The 24,464-nt window shown below is 46.7% G+C and overlaps 1 protein-coding gene across 1 annotated transcript in view; it reads right to left on the bottom strand.

Moving 5' to 3' along the window:
* LOC138750428 (craniofacial development protein 2-like) overlaps positions 1 to 7,808 on the bottom strand; it is a 67,199-nt gene extending 59,391 nt beyond the window's left edge. The window contains exon 1 of the mRNA XM_069912472.1: positions 7,748 to 7,808. Coding sequence (XP_069768573.1) covers positions 7,748 to 7,753 — 6 coding nt within the window. The 5' untranslated portion in view covers positions 7,754 to 7,808. The remainder of the gene's footprint in view (positions 1 to 7,747) is intronic.
* Between the last annotated feature and the right edge of the window lie 16,656 nt (positions 7,809 to 24,464).

The raw sequence follows: 24,464 nt of genomic DNA on the forward strand, positions 1-24,464 counted from the left end.
GACCAAGTTATTAAGGAAATTAATCAGGAATTAGAGGAGCGAAATACCAGTAATGCGGCATTGGAAAAACAAAAAATGCTCCGAAAATGTGTAGACCGCTGGAGGAAGAGGGGTTGGTTACCCGGGGGCACTGAGATGTTCCTGACAGGTGAGAGAAAAAAAAAAATTTTAAAACGTAGTGTCTTAGATAAGCTGGAAGAAACAAAACACAGAAGGGAAAGGAAAAGTGCCTGTTTCCAGTTTCCAGCCACGAAGTGTCCGGGTTTGCTCTCTCCCTCCCTCCTTTCACCCTCCCCCCTCTCTCTTCTCTCCCCCTCTCTCTCTTCTCCCCCCCCTCCTCTCTCACCCACTCCCCCTCCCAATCCCAATCTGTGGCGGTGCTGCCCTGAAATCCCCAGGTTGGGCAGGGCAGAGAAATACAATTTGGTTTTAATTTTGTGCCCACAATTCCAGCTCCGCATCAAATGGGATCCTGTTTTATCCTCTCTCCCTCCCTCTTTCCCGCACCCCCACCATTGCAGGATCAGGGCAGACATTGTGGGCTGACGTGTAGCTCACTCGAGGTGGGAGGGAAGGAAGGAGTGATAGTTCCCAGTGGTGGGAGACCCAATCTGATCCAGACCAGTGATCACAGGATGAGAACCTTTTAAAACCTTTGAAACGAAAGTGTTAATCTGAAGACATTTTCTCTCTATCTCTTGTGCTCTGTGTATCTGCCTCTCTATCTCTTTCTCTCGCTATGCTCTCTCTCTCTCTCTCTCTCTCTCTCTGGCACCCCAGATGGGACACTGGAGTCACGTCCCTTATATCCAGATATTGAGACACTGGGGTGTGACAAGAACCTCGGGAATAGGGACACATCAGACGAGGTACAGGCCCCTTTAATAAAAATAGAAGGGGGAGTAATAGATGTAGAGACCCCTCTGGAGTCCAAGAAAATAGAAAAGGAGTTAGAGATACAGAAATGGAACATGAAAAAGGTTCAGGATAACATTAAAAACTTAAACAGAGATATTAATGTGCTGGGGCAGATCAGTGAGGATCAAAAAGAATTAATGGTAGGTGTATTTAAGGAAGTGGAAAAGATAACTACAACACTGTCAGGAGAAATTAAAGCTGAAGGAATGGTAATAGGAGTAAAGGACGAAAAGTGTAGTACAGATGAGGAAACGAGATACGATCCACCATGGGAGGAAAGTAAAAGGAAAAGACTCGGGAGGGAGAAAAATAGACATGCCTACCTGGACATAGTTAGAACAAAAGAGAAAGATGTGAAACAACTAAACTATGGCCGAAAAGATTATCTTAGAGATGAACGTGACCAATATACCTTTGACCCTGAGACATTGGAAGCTGATAGGGACAGTGACAGTGACGAAGAAGAGTCAGAACAAGGTGGGATAAATAAATGCATGCCAAGAGTAAAGAAGGAGCAGAAATCCCCAAAATTGAGATATCAATGCCCATTACTGATCACGGGACGGGGAACTCAAAAATATGTACCCTGGTCATGAATGGACTTAGAGAGTTTAATGAAAAAACTACCTCCGTTGAGTAATGGGGCTAGTCCATGGATTTCTTGTTTTGAGCGAGAAACCTGCCAAGAACAATTAGCACTCGCAGATGTCAGAACTATCATGATAAAATTAAAGGCAGAAGGGGCCCTGAAGCAAATAGAGAAAATTGTAAGAAGCAGTAAATTGGGGGATGAAATAGAATTTAACCCACTTCGGAATAAATTTTGGGAAGCACTTAGAGAAACATTTCCTACACCCTATAGTTTGGATGCCTTGGTAACCCTTCAACTAAAGGAAGGAGAGACTGCACACGAGTATTTCACTCGAGCATGGGACTTATGGGAAACAGGGACTGGAGAAAGACCCGACCACAGCCCCTTAGGAAGGGCTCACTTTCGTAATGGGATAATAAACGGACTACCTGCTACGGTTCAAGCAAAATTAAGGGACATTGTGGGATTAGAGACAATGTCAGAGGATTTGTGGAAAAGACACCTGACACATGCAATCAAACGACATCGTCAATCAGAGCATGCTAAGTCAGAAAGTGCGTCCCAGAAGGAGGTGGACAAGACAACCGATAAATTGGTGAGAGCCATAGAACATATAGGGGTTAAATTAGCGGCCCAACAGATAGTCCCACAGGTCATGGGGCCAGTGATAAATCCGGGACCCCAAGTAAGAAATGGTTGGGAAAGACAGCTAGGTACAATGTATAGAGGGGAACATGCAGTATGCTGGTACTGCCAAAATCCTGGACACTACCAGCGGAACTGTCCGGAGGCTGGGAGAGCAAGGGGAAAAAGATTACCCTCTATGAGAGGCTATCGGGGAAGAGGAGGAAACTTAAGAGGACAAGCAAGGGGTAGGGGTGGACACATTGATGGGCCCCAGAGAATCGGGGGGTGGCAGAGTGATCAACAAGTCCAGGCACCTCAGTGTAATGACTATATTGAGGAAGGTGCTGAAGTTGATTATTGAAGGTGCCCTGGAGAATCAAAAATCACGCCTCCCTGGGAGCCACCAAAAATTTGGGGGACGGTAAATGGAGAAAAAATTGAATTTATGGTTGACACAGGGGCAGCAGTTACGACAGTGATTAAAAAACCCCCAGGGAGCACATTTTCGGGCAAAACATTATCTACAATAGGATTCTCCGGGATAAGGGAAACACAGCCCTATACAGATAACATCGACATGACATTTGGACGACAAAGGGTTAAAACGCCTGTCCTGGTTGTGCCAAGTTGCCCTATTAATATATTAGCAAGGGACATTCTTACCAAACTAGGAATAACCATACAATGTTCTGAGAAGGGCCTTCGGTTAACATACCCAGGGGATACAATAAGAAGGGGAGGACAGTTTATAGTAATGACCCCATCTAACGCTTCAGAAGACTCTGTGGAGGTTAGTATTTTCTGGAGTCGGCTACTGTATGATGAACCAGGCCCAGGGCTGATTAAACAGTTTTTTGAGTGGAGGGCCAGTATTCCTCGGTATGGGGATTACCATTATCCACTAGATCCTATGCATGTTACATTAAACTACACCATCCACCCGGACCAGGAATATGAGGAGAGGTGGGACTCTCTAAAAGAAGGGAAGACAGAAACGATACATTGTCCATTTATCTTTGTAGGTAAGGAGGGAATAGCTGCTATGGTTGTCATGACAGAAGAACAAATGGAGTGGTTCTGCTTAGGAGTAGAAAGTGTGCCTCATGTGACCTTGGGTATTGACAAAGATCATCACGCTCGACAGCTGGGTCCGATGGTAAAGGAAGCGATAGGGTGTGAATACAGGTAGACAGAAATCCCGGGATATTCCACCCCGGAGGGAGGAAAATTTGTCAGACTGAATATTGAAGCATGGGACCAGGTAGTGAATGAGAAAGTAGAAAGAGACCGAGCCATAGAAGGAGAAAATATTGATCACAGAGACTCAGACAAATATCTTTCTAATCTGAGTCCACATATATGGACAACGGGGCCCTATGATGTGGGAGTAATAAAAGGAGAGGTATTTCTAGAATTGGCCAACCCCGGGCAGAAACCAATATGGAGAAAACAATACCGCTTGTCGCCCAGTCAGGAGGAGGGTATTAAAGGAACGATAGAAGGGTTAATGGAGTCAGGGGTTTTAAGGGCGGCACCTGACAGTATGTGGAACACGCCCATCATGCCTGTTCCCAAACAGGGTAGAAAAGACTGGAGGATGGTACACGACCTCCGGGAGATTAACTTGGCTACCAAGACCATCGGGAGACCAGTCCCAGACCCATATGTAGCACTTAGGGCTCTGAGTCCGGAGCACGAATACTATACTGTCATTGATCTGGCAAACGCATTCTTCTGCTTGAATTTAGCTGAGGAATGCCAAGACTGGTTAACTTTCACTTACCAAGCACATCGGTACACATACACTAGATTACCTCAGGGTTATAAGGACAGTCCAGGACTGTTCAATCAGGCCCTTATCGAAATCCTAATGAAATTAAAGCTCCCGGAAGATGTTACACTGATTCAGTATGTAGACGACCTACTATTAGCAGGGAAAACGCCACATGGGTGCCTGACAGGGCAGCCAAACAGGTTACTGGTTATCATGAACATATACAGGGGATGATTTTGAGGTCCCATAACAAAAAAAATGAATCTGAAACTAAGGAGACTTGTAGCAGATTGAATGACTACACAGATGAGTTTTGTGGAGGAAGAGTGCTGTACAACTGGCTCCCCGCTAACTAGGATGGTCGGTGTGCTCTAGTAACCCTTAATGCGCCAGTGCTGATTGTCAAAAGGCAGGAGGGAGACGAGGATTCCCTAGAATTGCGCCACACAGAGAGTTGGCTGTGGAGAAAAAGGAGGAGTGTTGGACTCTTGGGGCCGGGAGGAAGGAACCCTGATGGGGTATGGATTGATGCCATTGGCCAAGCCCGGAATATTCCGGACGAATTTAAATTAGCCGATGAGATTGCAGCTGGGTTTGAAAGCTTTCCTGTTTTTAGTGCAATATTTCCCATCACTGTAAATAAGAATGTTAATAGGATCAACCTTATTCACTATAATGTCCAGCGCCTTGCAAATTTGACCAGGGACGTTGTTGAGGCAATACATCAACAACTGTCAGAAACTTCCCTTATGACACTTCAGAATAGGATAGCGATTGATATGGTCCTGGCAGAGAAAGGTGGAGTGTGTGCTATGTTTGGAGATCTATGCTGCACTTCTATCTCTAATAACACAGGGCCAGATGGATCACTCACTAAGGGGTTAACGAAACTTAGGGCATTGGCGAAAGAATTAAAAGCCCAGTCTGGAGTCTCCAATCCTGTTTTATCCTGGTTACAGGGAGTGTTTGGGAGATGGAGCACATTGTTAGGACAACTTTTGCTGGGTTTGTTCATTTCTGTATCAATTTTTATCACTTGTGGCTGTTGTTGTATTCCATGCATTCGAACGCTGGTCACGAGGACCATAGAGAGAGCCTTTGCTGACCGTGATGAACTGCCTCGGAAATATCAAGCTGTGCAGGCTGTGGAGCAAGACTATCTCACATTACAGGAGGCGGAGAAAGTTGCTGAGATCGATCTTGAGTCTGAAGGGGAATGTGATGGAAAGGAGGGATTGTGAATTAGATTGTTACACATATAATTTTAACCTTGCTTGTAACCTAAATATTATAACATTGATTGTAACACAAACATCATTAATCAGATTGTAGAACAAGTATTATGAATTAGATTGTAGACCATATGTTAACTTGGGAATTTACTAATGTACGGGGGGTTAGCTAGTTTTTTGCTTGGGGGCAAATGGGATGAAACTTGTAAACGGGCAATGGGATCGGGGTGACGGATGGGGGGTGTACGCAAAGGAGGGTTGGGGGAGCCCTCGCCCACCAGCCGAACTGCCCTGTGAACAGAACCCGTATAGAGCTTGGCAATAATAGGCGAACTAATGTAACGCGGTGGTAGCATAGTCAGGGCGAGATTGTCCTCTAAAGAGGACAAAGGAGGGATTGTAAGGTAAAACATCATGAGATGGGAATGTGTAGGGAGTTACCCTGTACAGGGCAGTAACAAGAAGGGGAGGTGTCCTTGTACTCCTGTTAGGTAAAACATCATGAGATGGGACCGGAGAAGGAGTCACCCAGTACTAAGGAGTAACAGAATGCATCCTTGTACTTATAAGATAAGAGAGACATTGATGGATTGAGAGGCAGGAAGCTAGCAGGGAAAGGATAGCAACAGTTTTAGTCATTGGACAAGTAATGATATGATGATGTTCTAAGCATGTATCCAAGGGTATAAAAAATCACCATTTTGCTGATAACGGCAGAATGCATTCTCCGACTAACTTTGTTAGTCGCAAGTGTTGCAATCCGGTAATAAAGAACAAAGAACCCTGATTTCGACTCAGCCTGGTGTTTGTCTCACTCATTCATGAACAAAGCAGACCTAACAGTTTTGGGATCCTTTGGGCTCTTAACAATATCTGCTTGGATAATGACATTGGGCCTGTTCAAAGTAGGAAATGGCTTCTACCAGCAGGAATTTCTATTTGATAAAAAAATATTGATAGGTGGCTGGCCACATACTTTTCCTAAAAATTAATACCCTCTCCCTCCCTAAACCACATTCAGCCCCGTGACATCTTTCTACGTTGCATTACTGGGACCAGCAAGGACCTGACCCATTTCCCATCTCTCCTTGCAATGCCAATATGGCAGCTGCCATTAAGAACTGACAAATCACATTTTAATTCAGCAAGCAACATGAAGGTTATCCTGACATCCTGCTTAAAAGGAAGGGTCAACAAACCTTTCTAATTTTGTCACTTCATTTTTATTTTGCTTCCCATGGGGCATGAGCAAAAACTGTCCTATCCATTGGCTCACCAAATTATGAGTAAAATCATGATCCCTGTTCATGAAAACCCATAACTTTCAATGTTACACAGATATACTAGGAAGAATTCTGTAATAAAAGTGAATAAAACTTTGAAAGAATTTCCCCCTTATCAACACTGATATTGTAGCGCACCAGGCAACTGGGCAAGCAAAAAAGGCCAAATCACTGCAACACTTGGACAGTCCAAGATGGCACAGAGTCCCCTTTACCACTGAGAAGGAGCCTGGGCCTTGCACCATGTGCAGGCTGAGATGCCCTTCACTTCCGCGTAGCGGCCAGCCAGCTGGAAGTCAGGGGTACGTCACCAGAAGTGGGTGGGCCAGTGAGCACACGTGGGGAATTTAAACCAGAAAAGCCAGTCTTTGTTTTACACTCACCTTGGTTGGATGTCTCTTTATTTGGTAGCGCTGCCGCAGCGGATGCTACGAATGGATACACCAACCTAAATAGAAAACTTGACGAGAAATCCCAGAGATCATAAATTCAAAAGGATTGGTGAAATCTTTACTCTGTATTTTTAACACCAAAGTCCCTATTTTTTTAAGGCATTCGATCAAGTAACTGAGAAACATTAAAACACATGGTACGTCAGGATCAGAAGGATTGGAGCATTATTGTTCAGGTGACACAACTTTAAAAAATAACATCTAACTTTATGAAGAATGTGATACAACAACAGGAAAAACGGATGGAATCAGACACATTCTATGAGCATTGGGAAGCAAAAAATGGATTGGTTTTCCATCCCTTCCTCAGCGACCCAATGACCCCGACAGGTCCTCCCGGACCTGCGACCATAGTGTAGACCTAAGGTTCAATCAGACCCCACAATGATCGCAAGTCGGGGTTTTGCCCCCGTGCGAGGAGCCCTGAAGTCTTAGAGCCTATTTTTAAAATCAAATGATTTGACAAACGAGAACAGTCATAGGATTGACTTTGTGACTCAGGGTCCATTAGCTGGGCGCAGCCATCTTAATTTCTGTGCGCATGCGCCAGTGTTCAGTTGCCGCTTGCGCAAAGGGTTCGCTTCGTCGCCCTCAATCGGCACATGCGTATCTGCAACATATGCGCGAACTCACCACGCATGCGCAAACCAGACATGCCAATCACCTAGCCCCGCCCCTTCCCGCTGCAAGTAACCCCGCGGCCTCCAGCCTCGCACTGTCGGCGGCATCAAGCCTCGCACCGACACCTCGGCTCCACCCAAACACCCCGCCGGTACCGGCCGCTCCCGGGTGGGGCCGGTGGGGTGCGGGTCGCCCGCTTTCCCTGGACCGCGCGGCTGTGGAAGGTTCCGGCGCCTCCGCCAACTTACTCCCATTCGCGCCAGAAGCGACACGACGGACCCCGAGCAGACGACGCTGCCGCAAATGTCCCGCCTCCTCACAGCAAGAGCCAATCAGCCCGCGAAACCGCCCATCAATCCAACCCGACTTCAGCGTCCAATCAAATAGCGGCCTCACCGAATCAACCCGTTGCCTCGCGTAACTGAAGCAACCAATCAGCGAGCGAGCGAGCGAATACACAGGTGAACCCAATGAGCATCAGAAGACAAATCAAGCAGTCGAAGGATCAGAAGACCCTTCGGCCCTTCCACTTTTTACTAATCCAACAACAATCAAATCCTTGGGAAACACAGGATCACTTTGTCCTGGCTCGAGGATTCCTCTGATTTCAAGAAATACATTGTACCCCAACTGCAAGGGAGACTTTATTCTCAATCTTTCCTTCATATTTATTACCGTTTCCAATTTAATGTGTGCTACTTTTTTTAAAGTATCTACATCTAAGTTCAATGCATATGATCCCTCTACGAGTGGGTACGGCAATAAACTCATCACAAGTCCATGGATCCCAATTTCAAATGCACCTTCAAAAGCGGAGAGAATTCCAAGGATATTACATTTTCATTGAAGACATTTCTTAAAGTCTAAGCAGCTGATCGGTTATTGGGAAATTGTGACACTTGGTGTTCGGCTCCTTTGCATTATCCTCTCTCGATCCGTGCTGCTGTGTCCTCTCATAATGTTGTAAGGTCATCTCCCTTTTTACCAACGACCAAGAGATCCACATTCAAACTTTCCTTCTATCACCTGCTTAAAACACCCCAGAAACAAATCTGACGATCTTTGTGCACTTCTCATGCTTCAGGTAAGGAAACTGTACACGTGACTCCCGATGTAAGATGAGCAAGACCATTCGATGTGAAATTTGAGCGTGCGCGCTACTGTGATGGGTGGAAAGGCGGACACACGCCCAAACATTCAAAGTCAAAGACTCCTTTATTACACTCGCAGCTCTGCTTCTATTCTCTCCCTGCTGCTGTCGACTGGAGTGATGTCACATCCATGCCGGCCTCCAATTGTTCGGTGTTCCCTTCTTTGTTGATTCCTGCCGTGTGCGTTGTCCCCTGGTATGAAAGTTGTTGGTCCCCGTGGACTCTGAACAGTTGCCACATTCGTCGGCCATCTTGTGTACAGGGTGGCATCCCAGTTAGCATGATGCCCCACCTCCCTAGAACCAGCGCTGTTCGCTGCTTTCGGTCGCCTATATCTGGGTCGTGGGGGGTGAATTTGCTAATGTCCAGATGTGCTGGTTTGAGGTGGTCAATGGTGAAAGTCTCTTCCTTCGCACCGATATCCAGCACACTCACCATGATGTGTGGAATGAATGATACACACCCGTGGTCGAAGTCGAAGACTGGTTCGTTGAACTGGCAGCTCTGCTTATATACTCTCCCGCTACTGATGACAGGTCTTTCGAGATGGCAAAGCCAGCCTCGGATTGGTGGGTGTTCTCGTCATTGCTCATTGCTTCCCACTGTGCGGGATGTCACCTGGGACGAAGATGATTGGTTGCCACAGGATCTGTGTAGTCACCGCATTCGTCATCCATCTTGTGTACTGGCTTTCGTCCTGGTGAGCAGGCCGCCTCAACCATATATTGTGGAAGAATATGGACCCCATATTTACAAAGGTGGCTCTAACATTCCCTTTCTCCTTAAGGCCTCAGTTTTTGAAAAGGAACGTTAAAGTAATTGGTTCTCCTGTTGGGGGTCCCTTGTCCTCATTTTTCTTCTTTTTCTTTTAGAAAGGGGATGGAGGGGAGATGGGGTGGTTTAATGGGGGGGGGGATTTTTTTATTCTTTCTTTTAACTATGACAAGTGTATTTATATATTATTTGTGTTATTATTAATTTTGTGAATCCTTTGTGGATTTTATTTATAAATAATATTTTTAAAAAATGATCAGAGGTCAATCCACAGGACGTAAAGTGGGCTAGAGCAACACTGCCCCACCCCCTCACCACCCCAAATATCAATGTGATCCACTATGATCATTGACAAAATCATCGAGCACCCATTCACACGGCCAACAGCATCATCCAGCTATTCCCGTCGGGAAAGAGATCCAGGAATTTCAGAGCCAGTACCACTAGGCCCAGGAACAGCCTCTTCCTCCAGGCAGGGAGAACGTGGAACGATTGATGAGCTGCTCATACAAATACTCCTCGACTCTGCTATTTATTCAACAATATCGAGTAATTTTTTCTGGACGTGCTGCTCATGTATCATTTGTCTGTTGTGTGAGGGCTTGGTTGTGTGTTTGCGTATGTTTATCCCAAGAACTCTGTTTTATCAGGTCGTACTTGTGCTATCCAAGGGTAATAAATTTGATGTTGTACTCTGGAGCGGGTGCAGAATAGATTTTCTGGATCGGAGAATGTATCTCATGAAGCAAAGTTGACTGAGTAGGGCTTTTCTCTTCCCCTCCCCCCAACCCCGCAAAATAGACTTTATTTACAAATTATTTCCAAAGAGGAAGACCATTCCAAGTCTTTTCTCCTCCTCCTGTTGTATCCAGATATTCCCTTCACTGCACATTGCTGCATACGTCTCTGTTTACCTTCATTGCCACCACTTTGATACCGTGTGGTTACTGCCCCCCTCTGCTGTTGGAGGAGTTCCCCTTGGTCTCAGCCTCTCAGTGCACGGTTATGGAAGGATTATGATCCATCCCCATAGTGCCTTCGTGTTGGCTATGCCAAGCCTCCGTGCATCCCTCAGCATCTACCCCTGCAGCCTGGAATATGCCAGTCGGCAGCGGTCCTTCCCCGACATATCCGCTTGCTGAAAGACTGACAGGACACGTTTAACATAGAACATGAGAGCACAGTACAAGCACTTCAGCCCGCGATGTTGTGCCGACCGATGTATTCATACCAAAATAAAAATAACTAACCCCTTCCTCCCTCATAACCCTCTATTTTTCTTTCATCCACGTGACTCAGAGCCTCTTAAATGCCCCTAACGTTTCAGCCTTCACCACTACCCCAGTTCTAGGGCTCGTCCCATGTCCATGACCTGGTACACATACACTGCATTCCCTCCCTTTGTCACCCTCCTGCTCCCCCCACCCCGAGCCAGTAGTGAAGGTGATTTCTGTCCCAACAGGTGTGGCGGACCTCATCCAGGGAGCAGATCCGGGAGATGAACCCAAACTGCAACGAATTCAGCTTCCCGCAGATCTCTGAAAGCACGTCCGTGGGCCAAGGTGAGTGACCCGAGGTGAACCAGAGCTCCAGGGGTGGTTTGTCCTCTGGGTCCTTCCCTAATACTGTCCCCTGTCACCCACCTGGCCCTTCCCCAAAGCCCTCATCTCCCACCAGGCCTGTCCCCAAACCCCTCCCCCTGCTGAGATCATCCCCAAAATACTGTCAGGCCTGTCAACAAAGCCCCTATTCCCCACTGGGCCCATCCCCAATGCTCCACCCATTGCTTGGACCGTCTCCAGAGCTCCTGTCTCCCACCAGGGCTTTCAACAAGCCCCTGTCCCACAACATGCCCAGCCAAAAGTCCCTGTCCCCGTCCCCCACGCCAATTCACCTGTATCCAAAGGCCCAACATCAGGTCTGTCCTCCCACCAGACCAGTTCCCTCACTGGGACTCTCTCCAATCGATTACCCATCACAACTACCCCACCAAAGTTCTTTAACCTTCCCCTTCCCCCACCCACAGGCCTTGGTATCTGAGCTGCTCCTAGGACCCCTAGACAGTGGAGATGTGGGGAGGGCAGTGCTCCATCTCCTTCCCGTTGACAGTGTCCCATACCTTCACAAAGCTGGGGAATCCCCTGACCCTTGGCACACAGATATCTATCCCATCTGAGCCAGTCCTCTCTCTCTCTCTCTCTCTCTCCCCCCACCATCCTGGAGAATGTGGCCCAGTTCAGCTAGCTGCTACAGTACACACTGCCCTTCACCTCTTCCCCAGGACTTCTGCTCCCACTTGTCCTTCAACGAGCTGTGTGCCCACAGCCAGGAGCTTCCCCCTCCTAGTTAACCTTGGCCCTGTGGGTGAGTGGGTGGGACATGACAAGGGTTTGTAGGTGGTGGAATTGGGGTAAGAAAGTTTGGGTGAGACCTGGGAAAGAGAACGGTGATAATCCGGCCGGTGTGAGGCATTGAAGACGGAGTCAATGGGCAGTCCCCTGCCGGGTCCATCCCCCAGCATGTCTATCTCCAAAACTGACATCGCCAGGTCCATCCTCAATATCATCCCCTGCCGGGTCCATCCACAATCCCGTCCCCTGCTGGGTCCAACCCCAAAACCGTCCCCCGCTGAATCTGTCCCCAATACCGTCCCCCGCCGGGTCCATCCCCAATTCTGTGCACGCCGGGTCCATCCAAAATCCCGTCTCCCTCCGAGTCCATCCCCAATCCCACCCCCCGCTGGGTCCATCCCCAATCTTGTCCCCCACTGGGTCCAACCCCAATACCGTCCCCTACCTGATCCATCCCAATAACATCCCCCACCGGATCCATTCCCAAACGCATCCCCGCCGGGTCCATCAACAGCCCATCTCCTGCTGAGTCCATCCCCAATGCCATTCCCAACTTGGTCTGTCACTAATTCTTTTGCCCGACAGGTCCTCCGACAAACCCACTGGTCTCTCCCCAAAGCCCCTGACCCCCACCAGGTCCATTTCCAAAGCCATTGTCCCCCACCGGCTGGTCCCCAAAGCTCCTGCCTCCCCACGGGATCTGTCCTGAAGCCCCAGCCCTCATGTCTGTCATGACTGTCCTCCCACTGGACCGATCCTCTCGATCACCATTCAGAACTACCCCTCCCCAATTCCCAAACCTCCCCCTTCCCCCACTGACAGGCCTTGGAACCTGAGCTGCTCCTGAGACCCCCATTTGGTGGTGATGTGGGGAGGGCAGTGGTCCAGTCTCCTTGCCGGTGGCAGTGTCCCAGACACTCATGGAAAGTAGGAGGAAGAACCCTGGGAATAATTGAGAGTGGCGAGGTTAGTGCCGCGGTTAGAAAAACGCTGATAAGGGGCCAGCGAGCCGGGAATTCCCTGACCCTTGGCACCGGGACATCTGTCCCATCTGAGCCAGTTCTCTCTCTCCCCCCACCCTGGAGGCTGTGACCCTGTGTAGCTGGCTGCTACAGTACACACTGCCCTTCACCTCTTGCCCCAGGACTCCTGCTCTCACTTGTCCTTCGACAAGCTTTGTGACTACAGGCTGGACCTTCCCCCACCTTGCTACCCTTGGCCCTGTGGGCGAGTGGGTGGGCCATGACGAGGGGGTTGTAGGTGGTGGAATTGGGCAAGAAAATTTGGGTGAGAGCCAGGAGAGACTGGTGATCATCTGTCCAGGGAGAGGCATTAGGGACAGAGTCACTGGGCAGGGGTCAGAGTCTCAGGGAAACATGGGCACTGGAATTGGAAGCAATCACAGCTCATGGAAAGTAGGAGGAAGAACCCTGGGAATAATTGAGAGTGGCGAGGTTAGTGCCGCGGTTAGAAAAACGCTGATAAGGGGCCAGCGAGCCGGGAATTCCCTGACCCTTGGCACCGGGACATCTGTCCCATCTGAGCCAGTTCTCTCTCTCCCCCCACCCTGGAGGCTGTGACCCTGTGTAGCTGGCTGCTACAGTACACACTGCCCTTCACCTCTTGCCCCAGGACTCCTGCTCTCACTTGTCCTTCGACAAGCTTTGTGACTACAGGCTGGACCTTCCCCCACCTTGCTACCCTTGGCCCTGTGGGCGAGTGGGTGGGCCATGACGAGGGGGTTGTAGGTGGTGGAATTGGGCAAGAAAATTTGGGTGAGAGCCAGGAGAGACTGGTGATCATCTGTCCAGGGAGAGGCATTAGGGACAGAGTCACTGGGCAGGGGTCAGAGTCTCAGGGAAACATGGGCACTGGAATTGGAAGCAATCACAGCTCATGGAAAGTAGGAGGAAGAACCCTGGGAATAATTGAGAGTGGCGAGGTTAGTGCCGCGGTTAGAAAAACGCTGATAAGGGGCCAGCGAGCCGGGTTCAAATTTGACACTGTCTCTGGGGAGTTGTACATTCTTCCTGTGTCTGCGTGCATTTCCACAAGTTGCTCCTGGTCCTTCCACCATTTAAAACATACCGGGGTTTGTAGGTCATTGGTGTAATTGAGTGGTTGTGGCTCAGAGGCTGAAAGGGCCTGTTCCCGGGCTGCATGTGTCAATCTAAAATTTCCATCTAAAATGATAGTCCAGCCTGTCATGAATTATTTAAGGATTCAACTCAAAAGTGTGGACAAGATAGACAACTCCGAAACCATCCTTTTGGCCCTTCTTTTCTGATGGCCAAGCTGCTTGCAAACAGTCCATATCCCTCTCATCCTTTTCATTCCACGGACCCATTCAACTCGCATTGCATTGTCAATTTCACGGCCTGTTGGAAGAAGTTATTTCCCTGTCTGGCAGCCTGATTTTGTTCCTCCATATCTCCTTCCTGATGGTAGTGGGTCAAAGATGCTGTGTGCTGGATGTCTGCGGGTCTATTTACAGGCCCCATCCCTGTACAATCAGAGGCTCCTTGTCTCGAAGTCCCATGCATGTGGCCTCTCACTCAGCAATCCCTCGTCGGTACACAACTACCCCCTCCTTACCTACCTCTACCAGCCCTTAGAATCCTCATGACAGTTCCAGGCACCTGTTATGTCGACCCTTGCTGACCCGCGCCAGCTCTAATTTGGACACTGCCTCACCTAAAATATTGGAATAACCAGCGCCTTCTACCCTCGAGAGCCCGAGGGAATCCGCACCCTCAGCAGTGTCCTGCTGGTGCACCATCGAATGCCCTCCATCCCCCTTCCACAGGTTCCCTGCTGTTATCAGGCTCCTGTATGGACCCCACCCTGGCAAAACTACCCATATTTTCACTGATCCCTCTGTAATTCAACATTCCGTCCAGGGGTCAGCGTTGTATTGTGGGACTGGTGGAGAACAAAGCACCAATATCAGGAGACAGGGAGCAATGTAGAGACCCCCAGCTCTGTGAGATGGGGAACATTGCAGAGACTCCCAACTCCAGGAGACAGGGACTAGCACAGAGACCCACAGTTCTGGGAGAACGGCTGAGTTGTACACAAGTCTGGAAGTGGCTGGGCCCAGAAGTATACAATGCTATTTTCCAGGGTAAACTGGAACAAACGCGAGGCAATGCACTTTGGTAAATTAGTCCGCTGTCCTCTTCACAGTCAGATCTGACTACCTGAAGGTGTCGGGGAACTGGCTTGGAGGGGCCAAGGCATGCAACAAGAATTGGTCAGAGCCGATTGTAAAGGTCCACCAGAAATTGGGTGTGTGGGAATGACATTCCCTCTCAGAAATGGGGAAGAACCTGGTTATCAGGTGCAAGGTGCTCTCGGTACTGCCGCATGTGATGCAGGCGTGGCCCATCCCACATACCTCTGCCCTGGCGATTACCAGAGCAGTTTCCCTCTTCATGTGGGGATCCAAAATGGATGGAGTGGGAAGGAGATCCATGTACGTCACCAGACTATGGTGTTATGAGCCCAAAGGACCCCAAAACCCAGCAGCAATGGACATTCACCAAGACAAGTCGTTATTTAAAAATAAGTTGTTTTATTTATCTTTTAATATGAAAACAGAATCAAACTTTAACTTATCTCTATTTACCTAACTAACCTTAATCGCCTTCTAAGTCTAAGTGCACGTGTATGATGTGTGTGTAAATTTAAGAAAAGTTATTTGGTTTACAGTTCAATCTCACTTCTCATTCTTCCAAGTTCATTTGTTGTAGGCAATTCTAATACTGTGCACACAATTGAACATGTATAAAGTTCATCAGGCTTTGCCACTCAAGAAAGTTCCGTAGGGTTTGCAGAGAGAGATTTGTTGTTCCAGGATTTCCACAACTGAGCTACCACCATTAGTCACCTCAATGTCTCGCTGATAAAACTTGGCCCATCAGGGTTTTCCAAATGATAACCTCTTTCTTTCAGGCTACCACAGTGTTCCTTCCTGTTGCACTTATTCCGAGAGAAACATCAGACAGATAGCACTTCCAGCCATCCGCCACTCTTGAGATTTCTGTTTCCTACAATATTCTCCTGGCTTGCACTGTTCAACTGCTTTCAATGCCATGCACACTCTGGCTGAGAGAGCTTGTTTCACCCCTTTCTCTCTCTCTCTCACTCCAACTGAGATTGCATGTGACTCTCTCACTTGAAAACCACCCCCCCCCCACCTTTTTCAGAAAACAACAGAAGTTATCCTTCTTGGTCAAGCTGTTGTCTTAGCTAAACAAAACCCAGGGGTGACCTTTCTTTCAGCACTTTGTAGATATTCAACCAGCCAGCCTGTCTCCAAACCAAAACAATGGTCTAGTTATTTCATGACCTCATTTCAATTTGCAGCTACTTGTGAAATGTGCATAGCATTCTCCATAGTTTCTGTGATGTAACTGAATATGAATTCTTCAGTATTTCAAATAAAATATGTTTTAAAATGTGTGTATGTCTTTAACCTACTCTAATTTTACCAGATTCTCCCAAATATATATTCCATGACAATGGGGTTAAGGGCGTAACCAATGTGGCCTTCATCGTGTGAGGTTGCATCAGACTGAGCATAGAAACTAAGTACAAGGGCATCGAGTGCCGCTATGAACCAAGGATCTACCTGTCTCAGATGTTCTGAAAGATTGGTGCAATGTTCCAGTCAGCTAGACTTTGCCACATCACCTTTGTGGAAAAGTTTTCATAGACAAACATTTTGACCACAAAGCCATCAGGTAGTGGTCAGCACGGAATTCCTGCTGACACAGAGATACCAGGACTTGATGGATAATGCGGGGTGATCCTCTGAGCAGAGAATCCAGAGACAGACAACCAGACCTCCCTCTGGTTAAGGAGAGTGAGGCCATCACGGACAAGGAGTGTGGCCTGAAGGACCAGGTCAAGGAACATGAGCTGTAGCTCGATGACCTTACTCTGGTTAGGGAAAATGAGGCTATCGTAGACAAGAGCTACAGGCAGGTGGTCGCCCAGGGGCTCACGGGATGAGGGGAAGTGGGTTACCGTTAGGAGGAGGAAAGGAAGGGGGCAAATTCATGTGCAAGCACCCGAGTCTGTAATCTTCAGAAATCAGTACTCCACCTTGAATACTGAGGAGGGGGATAGTCAGACCATGGTGGGCAGAGGTGTGGTGTCAACCTCTGTAGGGAAAAAAGAAAAAGGGCAAGAGTTATAGGGTGAGGGTTAGTAGGATAAGGAAAGGGACAAGTTTAAATAATTTGAGGGAAGAAAAGCAGGAAGTCGTAAACAGATGTTGCAGTGAAAATTGTGAGAATAGTAGAAAGGAGGATATTCAGAAGGTAGGATGTAGGAGATCCCTGAGTTGTATTTATTTTAATGTGAGGAGCGTAGTAAGGAAGCTGGATGAGCTAAAGGTGTGGATTGACATGCGGCATTATGATGTTGTGGCCATTAGCGAGACGTGGTTGAAAGAAGGTTGTGACTGGCAGTTGAATGTTCCAGGATTTCACTGCTTGAGATGTGACAGAGTTGGTGGATTAAGAGGGGGAGGTGTGGCATTAAATGTCAGGGAGGATATTACAGCAATGCTGAGGCAAGGTAGACTGGAGGGCTCGTCAAGAGAGGCAGTGTGGGTAGAGCTGAAAAATAAGAAGGGTGAGGTTACTATTATGGGGGTATATTATAAGCCTCCAAATGGAGAAAGGGAGCTAGGAGAGTTAATGTGCAAATAGGTGAGATATGCAAGTGAAATAGGGTGGTGTTGGTTGGGAATTTCAATTTTCCAAACATCAATTGGGAAACGCAGTCAGTAAAAGGGCAGGATGGCTAAGCATTGTGTTCAGGATTGCTTTCTGCAGCAATATGTTGAGACGCCAATTAGAGGGGGAGCAGTGTTCGATCTGTTGTTTACGAATGCAATGAGGCAGGTGACAGAGGTGTGCGTTAGGGAGAACTGCGGATCCAGTGATCATGGGTCCATTAGCTTTAGCTTAATGATGGAAAGGGATAGGTCGGGTCCGAGGTTGATGGTCTTCGAGTAGGGGAAGGCCAGATTTGGAGAAATGAGAAGGGATTTGCAGAGAGTTGTGTGGGTTGAACTTTTTCCTGGAAAGGATGTAGAAAAAATTTGGGGGACATTTAGTGGTGAGATTTTGAGAGTACAGGATCTTTATGTTCCAATCAGGCCAAAGGGGAAGACTAAAGGTTTGAGGGAGCCATAGTTTTCTGGTGAAATTAAGAAGTTGGTACGGGACAAGAGGTAGATCTACACCAAATATAAAAAACAAGGGATTAAGCAGATAGGTAAAAAGGGATGTGTCTATAGCTAATAAGGCGAAGGTGAATCCTCAGGGTTTGTTCACATATGTGAACAGTAAAAGGAGGGTTAAACATAGAAAAGGTCGACTGGATGATGGGACCAGTGAACTATGTCAGGAACCGTATGAGATGGAGAAATATTGAACAAATTTTTCTCATCTGTATTCACGAGGGAAACGGACATTGGGCTATACAAGATCAGAGAGGTAAATGGTTTAGTTATGGAAAGGATAGGGATTAGTAAAGCGAGAGATTTGGAGCTTCTGGGGTCAATTAAGGTGGATAAGTCTCATGGTCCTGATGGGATTTTTCGCCGGACTTTAAGCGAGGTCAGGGAACAAATAGCAGGGGCACTGACAGCGATTTTTCAAATTTCACTGGAGGAGGGTGTGGTGCCGCGGGATTGGAGGGTTGCAAATGTAGTTCTGTTGTTCAAAAAAGGCAGTAGGTGTAGGCCAAGTAATTATCGGCCAGTAAGTTTGAGTTCGGTGGTGGGGATGGTTATGGAGGGTATTCTTCGAGATAGTATGTACAAATATCTGGATAGGCAGGGATTGATTGGGAGCACCCAGCATGTGTTAGTGAAGGGAAAATCATGTTTGATGAATCTTGTTGAGTTTTTTGAAGAGGTGATAAGAAATGTGGATGAAGGTAGGGCGGTTGACAAGATCTATTTAAATTTTAGTAAAGCTTTTGATAAAGTACTGCATGTAAGGTTAGTTAGGAAGGTTCATCACTATGGATTAATAGATAGTGAGATGGATTCAGAGGTGGCTGGGAGAAAGACAGCAGAGAGTCATGGTGGACAACTCTCTATTAGGATGGAAGCCTGTGACGAGCAGTGTGCCTCAGGGATTGGTGCTGCGTCCCCTGTTGTTTATCATTTATATTCATGATTTGGATGAGGGGATGGCGAACTGGGAAAGCAAATATGCAGACGATACAAAAATAGGGGGAGTTGTGGATGGTGAGGAAGGTTTTCTTGGATTACAGGATTTGGTTTGTTTTGAAAAGTGAACTGAAAGATGGAAGATGGAATTTAATGTTGACAAGTTAGAGGTGCTGCATTCTGGAAAAAATAACCAAAATAGGACCTATGCAGTTAAGGGGAGGGGGTCGAGGAATGCAGAGGAACAGGGATCTTGGAGTTATGGTACAGAGTTCACTGAAGGTGGATTCCCAGGTAGACATGGTAGTTAAGAAGACATATGGTCTGCTGGCCTTCATAAATCATAGTGTAGGGTGTAGGAGCTGGGAGGTGATGCTTCAGCTGTTAAAGGCATTGGTAAGGCCAGGTTTGGAGTACTGTAAGCTCACACCAAGACACAAGAGCAACTTATCCGTGAACCACTCTTTGCAGACGATGCCGCTTTAGTTGCCCATTCAGAGCCAGCTCTCCAGCGCATGACGTCCTGTTTTGCGGAAACTGCCAAAATGTTTGGCCTGGAAGTCAGCCTGAAGAAAACTGAGGTCCTCCATCAGCCAACTCCCCACCATGACTACCAGCCCCCCCCCCCCACATTTCCATCGGCTACACAAAACTCAAAACGGTCAACTAGTTTACCTATCTCGGCTACACCATTTCATCGGATGCAAGGATAGACAACGAGATAGAAAACTGACTCGCCAAGGCAAATAGCGCCTTTGGAAGACTACACAAAAGTGTCTGGAAAAACAACCAACTGAAAAACCTCACAAAGATTAGCGTATACAGAGCTGTTGTCATACCCACACTCCTGTTCGGCTCTGAATCATGGGTCCTCTACCGACATCACTTATGGCTCCTAGAACGCTTCCACCAGCGTTGTCTCTGCTGCATCCTCAACATTCATTGGAGCAACTTCATCTCCAACATCAAAGAACTCGAGATGGCAGAGGCCGACAGCATCGAATCCACGCTGTTGAAGATCCAACTGTGCTGGGTAGGTCACTTCTCCAGAAAGGAGGACCATCGCCTCCCCAAGATCGTGTTATATGGCGAGCTCTCCACTGGCCACCGAGACAGAGGTGCACCAAAGAAGAGGTACAAGGACTGCCTAAAGAAATCTCTTGGTGCCTGCCACATTGACCACCGCCAGTATGCTGATATCGCCTCAAATCATGCATCTTGGTGCCTCACAGTTCGGCGGGCAGCAACCTCCTTTGAAGAAGTCCGCAGAGCCCACCTCACTGACAAAAGACAAAGGAGGAAAAACCCAACACCCAACCACAACCAACCAATTTTCCCTTGCAACCGCTGCAACCATGTCAGCCTGTCCCGCATCAGACTTGTCAGCCGCAAACGAGCCTGCAGCTGATGTGGACATTACCCCTCCATAAATCTTCATCCGCGAAGCCAAGCCAAAGAAAGAGTGCAGGAGCTGGGAGGTGATGCTGCAGCTGTTAAAGGCATTGGTGAGGTCAGGTTTGGAGTATTGTGCTCAGTTCTAGTCTCCGAACTATAGGAAGGATATAGATAAGGTGGAGAGTGTGCAGAGAAGATTTACAAGGATGTTGCCTGGTTTACAGCATCTGGATTACAGGGAGAGATTAAGGAGACTGGGACTTTATTCATTGGAATGTCGACGACTGAGAGGGGACTTGATGGAGGTATTTAAAATTATGAAAGGAATAGATAGACTAGACATAAACAGACTCATTCCCCTGAGGATAGGGAAGGTTGGAACAAGAGGCCATGAGTTAAGGGTAAGAGGGCAAAACTTTAGGAGAAATATTAGAGGATGCTTCTTCACTCAGAGACTGGTGGCAGAATGGAATGTTCTTCCGAATGAGATAGTTGCAGCAGGGTCCCTTCTGTCATTTAAGAGAAGGTTGGATGTGTACATGGAGGTGAAGGGGTTGGTGGGATATTGGCGGAGAATGGGAGGATTGAGCTAGTGGAGTTGTTCTAGTGAATCGTTGCGAAGTCAAAAGGCTGACATGGCCTGTTTCTGCTCTGTAAATGGTTATGTGGTTACATGGTGGCACAGTTTTGCATTTCAATGTCCCATCCCTCGTTACAAATCTCTCTGCTCTCCATGTTAGTGCTGCACATTTCTTCACTGCTGCTATTGCTAGACTCAGAAAGTTTGTTTGATATTTATCCAACTTCAGTTTTGTATCTGCTTCATAAAGTTGACCAAGCACAAATATTCTTGTGTCTTTTTGATTTTTTATCTTCATAATTTGTCCTAATAATATACTGAAATCCTTCCAAAATTCTTCCACTTTTACACAGATCCAAACTGAATGGAAAAAAAAATCCCGATCACCTGATTACATTGAAAACATTTCTCGGAATAATTGGAGATAAGTCCATTTAATTTATATGGAGTAAAGCAGAATTGATGTAGACAATTGTACTTTTATAATTGACATAAATCATATTTATAACACTCTTGAAACAATCTTGACCCTATTTCTTCTTGAATTTGTATATTTCAATCTTCTTTCCACCTTTGTTTCGATTAATATAAATCCTTTTCCCCATATTATATTTGATGTCTATAAAATCTTCTTCCCACAAATTTAATATTCTATTCCCTCTGTTCATAGGCAATAACACATTTTTACTCACTGGTGTTTTTCTTGAGATCCCTACCTTTTTTCCATAAACCTACATTAATTTCTTGCCACATTCTGATCGGATCTATCTGTCTTTTTTTCTAGTAATTTGACTCTCCATTTACTGATAAAATACTTTGCTTCCCCTCCTTCATTGTTGTCGGGTTCATGTGGGTCCCAAACGTTAAGAATCAGACCAAAGCGGAGGTACAAAGCACACTTTTATATCGGGGATGGAAACATGACAACAGGGTCGATATGTTAGGCAAACCTCTATACACAGAGTACGCAGGGAGTAAATATACACTTCTAATTAGGAGGGAGAAACCGACAGAGCTTGGGGGAAATTACATGAACTTACACATTCAACATTCAGGATCAAGGTGATACTGTGAGCTCCCACCCCTTGACCGATATGGACACGGCTCTTCCTCGCTGACCTCGAGACTCACCCCAACCCAGTGTGGAAGGTGCTACTTCCTAGCCACAATGAGTTGAAAGAGGCAGAACAAAGGGGGACATGGTTCTTTATAGTTCTGGGGGACTGTGCTGGGAGGGCCGATCACTCGGGAAAGGCTGGGCCCCATTGACTGCTGTGGCCAATGCTCGAAGCCAAGTTCAGGGGCTCGGCAGGGGTCAGTCGAGGTGATTCACCTGGGCCAATTGGGTGAAGGTCAGGGCTGAGTCTGGCCAGGCTGCCTGGACTGCAGCTCCTGGTGGTTTAGGTGGGGCAATTGGGTGAAGGTCAGGGCTGAGTCTAGCCGGGCTGCCTGGACTGCAGCTCCTGGTGATTTAGGTGGGCCAATCGCAAGGGTCACCTTGATGGCTTGGAGTGAGTCTTTGACCTGGATTGACAGGTAGTATGTCCACCGAACAGGAGTACAGCAGCGCCACCAGGTGGTGGACACTACCTCTCCATGACAATCCACCCCTTCGGAAGACATGCTGCTTGCCAATAAAGTGCGACAGGTAATAAGAAGGTCAAACGGGGCAATGCAAAGGTGCCTATAAATTGACAATCACATCATGGAATAACTATAGCTATGATAACAAAAATAAGTGCAATCCCCCAATGAACGATAGTCACCCAAATGCCCCTCGTGGAGCCAAATGGCCCCCAGGGTCCCCATGAGGTGGTGATGCTGGTGGATCTGGTCCTTGGATTTTTGAATTTTGGCCACTGAGTCCCGAATGTGGTCAGTCAGCTGGGTGATGTTAGAGGATTCCTTGGGAATGTAGCTGCGGCCCTCCTGGCCAATGACAGCACAGCTGCCAGCAAGTAGTCCAGGACCATCCGATTTGGCATTGCCACTATACGTCTCTCCTTCAGCTCCACAACTCTTCAGGTCAGGGTGTCCTTTGTTTGGTGCAGGGACACTGCTGTCTCATTGGCCAACATCTCCAGGAGGGTGGCCAACCAGGTCATTTCGTTGGAGAGCCATGCGGTGCCATATTTGCGGAAGGCGATCATCCAGAACAGTTCAGCTGCAGTAAAGGCCCTCTTGTTGCAGTGGTTGCCAAAGGCTGGGTGCTCCCCTAGGTCATCGAGAGAGTGGATGTAGGGCACCTCGTATGTGGGGAAATGGCAGCCCTACCAGGTGGTAGGAAGCCAGGGGTAGGCACTGTGGCCGCCTACTCAGTGGGTGCCATTCAAGGTCCAGGGGCTCCCCAGCTTGGTGACATCAGTGGAGGTGGTGAGTGCAGAGCCCGGGTACCCTCTGTGCCGGTCATCACTGTTGCCGACTGGGAGGGTGGAGGTGTGTCTGTGGGGGAGTCTGCACCAACACTTCTTTGGTCTATGGATGAGTAGTGGGATGATGCGGAGTGTCGGGACTCGAGTGGTGGTCCACTTTTAGGCAGAAAAAGATATCCTTTCCATAGTCATTTTTTTTAACTTTATTTAAAATTTTATGACATGAATAAAATAAAAATTATATTTAAAAAAATAATAAAAGATAAGATAATAAAAATTAGAATACTACATCGTTAAACTACACAAATTAACCCCCCCCAATAATTATAACACAACATTAATCATCTAATTTAAAATTAGTCCAATCCCCCCAAAAAAAGAGTGAAGAATTAATTAACAATGTTGTAAATAAAATAGAAAAAACCCCACTTACAAAAAAAGGATAAAACTTAACAACAAAAAAATTACTAACAACAAAAAAAAATATCAATACTAAAATAATACCCTTAAACATATATTTAAATCAAACATAATACATGTATTTAACAAATGAAATCCACTTTAAAACTAAGTTCAAATATTAAAATCATATATCAACCACATACCTGTTATACAAAAAATCATAATTAATAATACATAAATACAGAATTTCCATTAATACCAAGTTTCCTTTATAATTCATCGAGAGAACAAAAGCATCCTTTAGAAAAACAATCAGATAAACTTTTTATTCCCTTCCCCTCCCCTTATATAAAAAAATAAAAAAGTTCAAACTCTTAAAAAAATTCTCCATATGCTTCATTTATAACATCTTCAAAATTCTCCATCGAAATTAACTTAATTTTATTAAACTCTTCTCCCTCAATGTATTTGTACTTAATTTTCTTCTTTTTATTCTTATCACCTTTCCCCTCATCTTCCTCTTCATCTAATTCAACATCCTCAATTTTTGACTTTTATCTTCTGTGACATCATCCTCTTAAAAAAGAAAGAAAAAAGAGAAAACGTCCCCAAAAAAAAGAGAAAAAAAGGAGAGAAAAAAACCTCCTAATTCCCTCTCAAATACAATCAGAAAACAAAAAGAGTTAAAAAAATATTTATTTTAAAAAATAATAAAAAAAACCTTCACTTCTTAACCCAAAAATTA

This window comes from Narcine bancroftii, unplaced genomic scaffold, assembly GCF_036971445.1.
Source record: "Narcine bancroftii isolate sNarBan1 unplaced genomic scaffold, sNarBan1.hap1 Scaffold_142, whole genome shotgun sequence".
Taxonomy (NCBI): Eukaryota; Metazoa; Chordata; class Chondrichthyes; order Torpediniformes; family Narcinidae; genus Narcine; species Narcine bancroftii.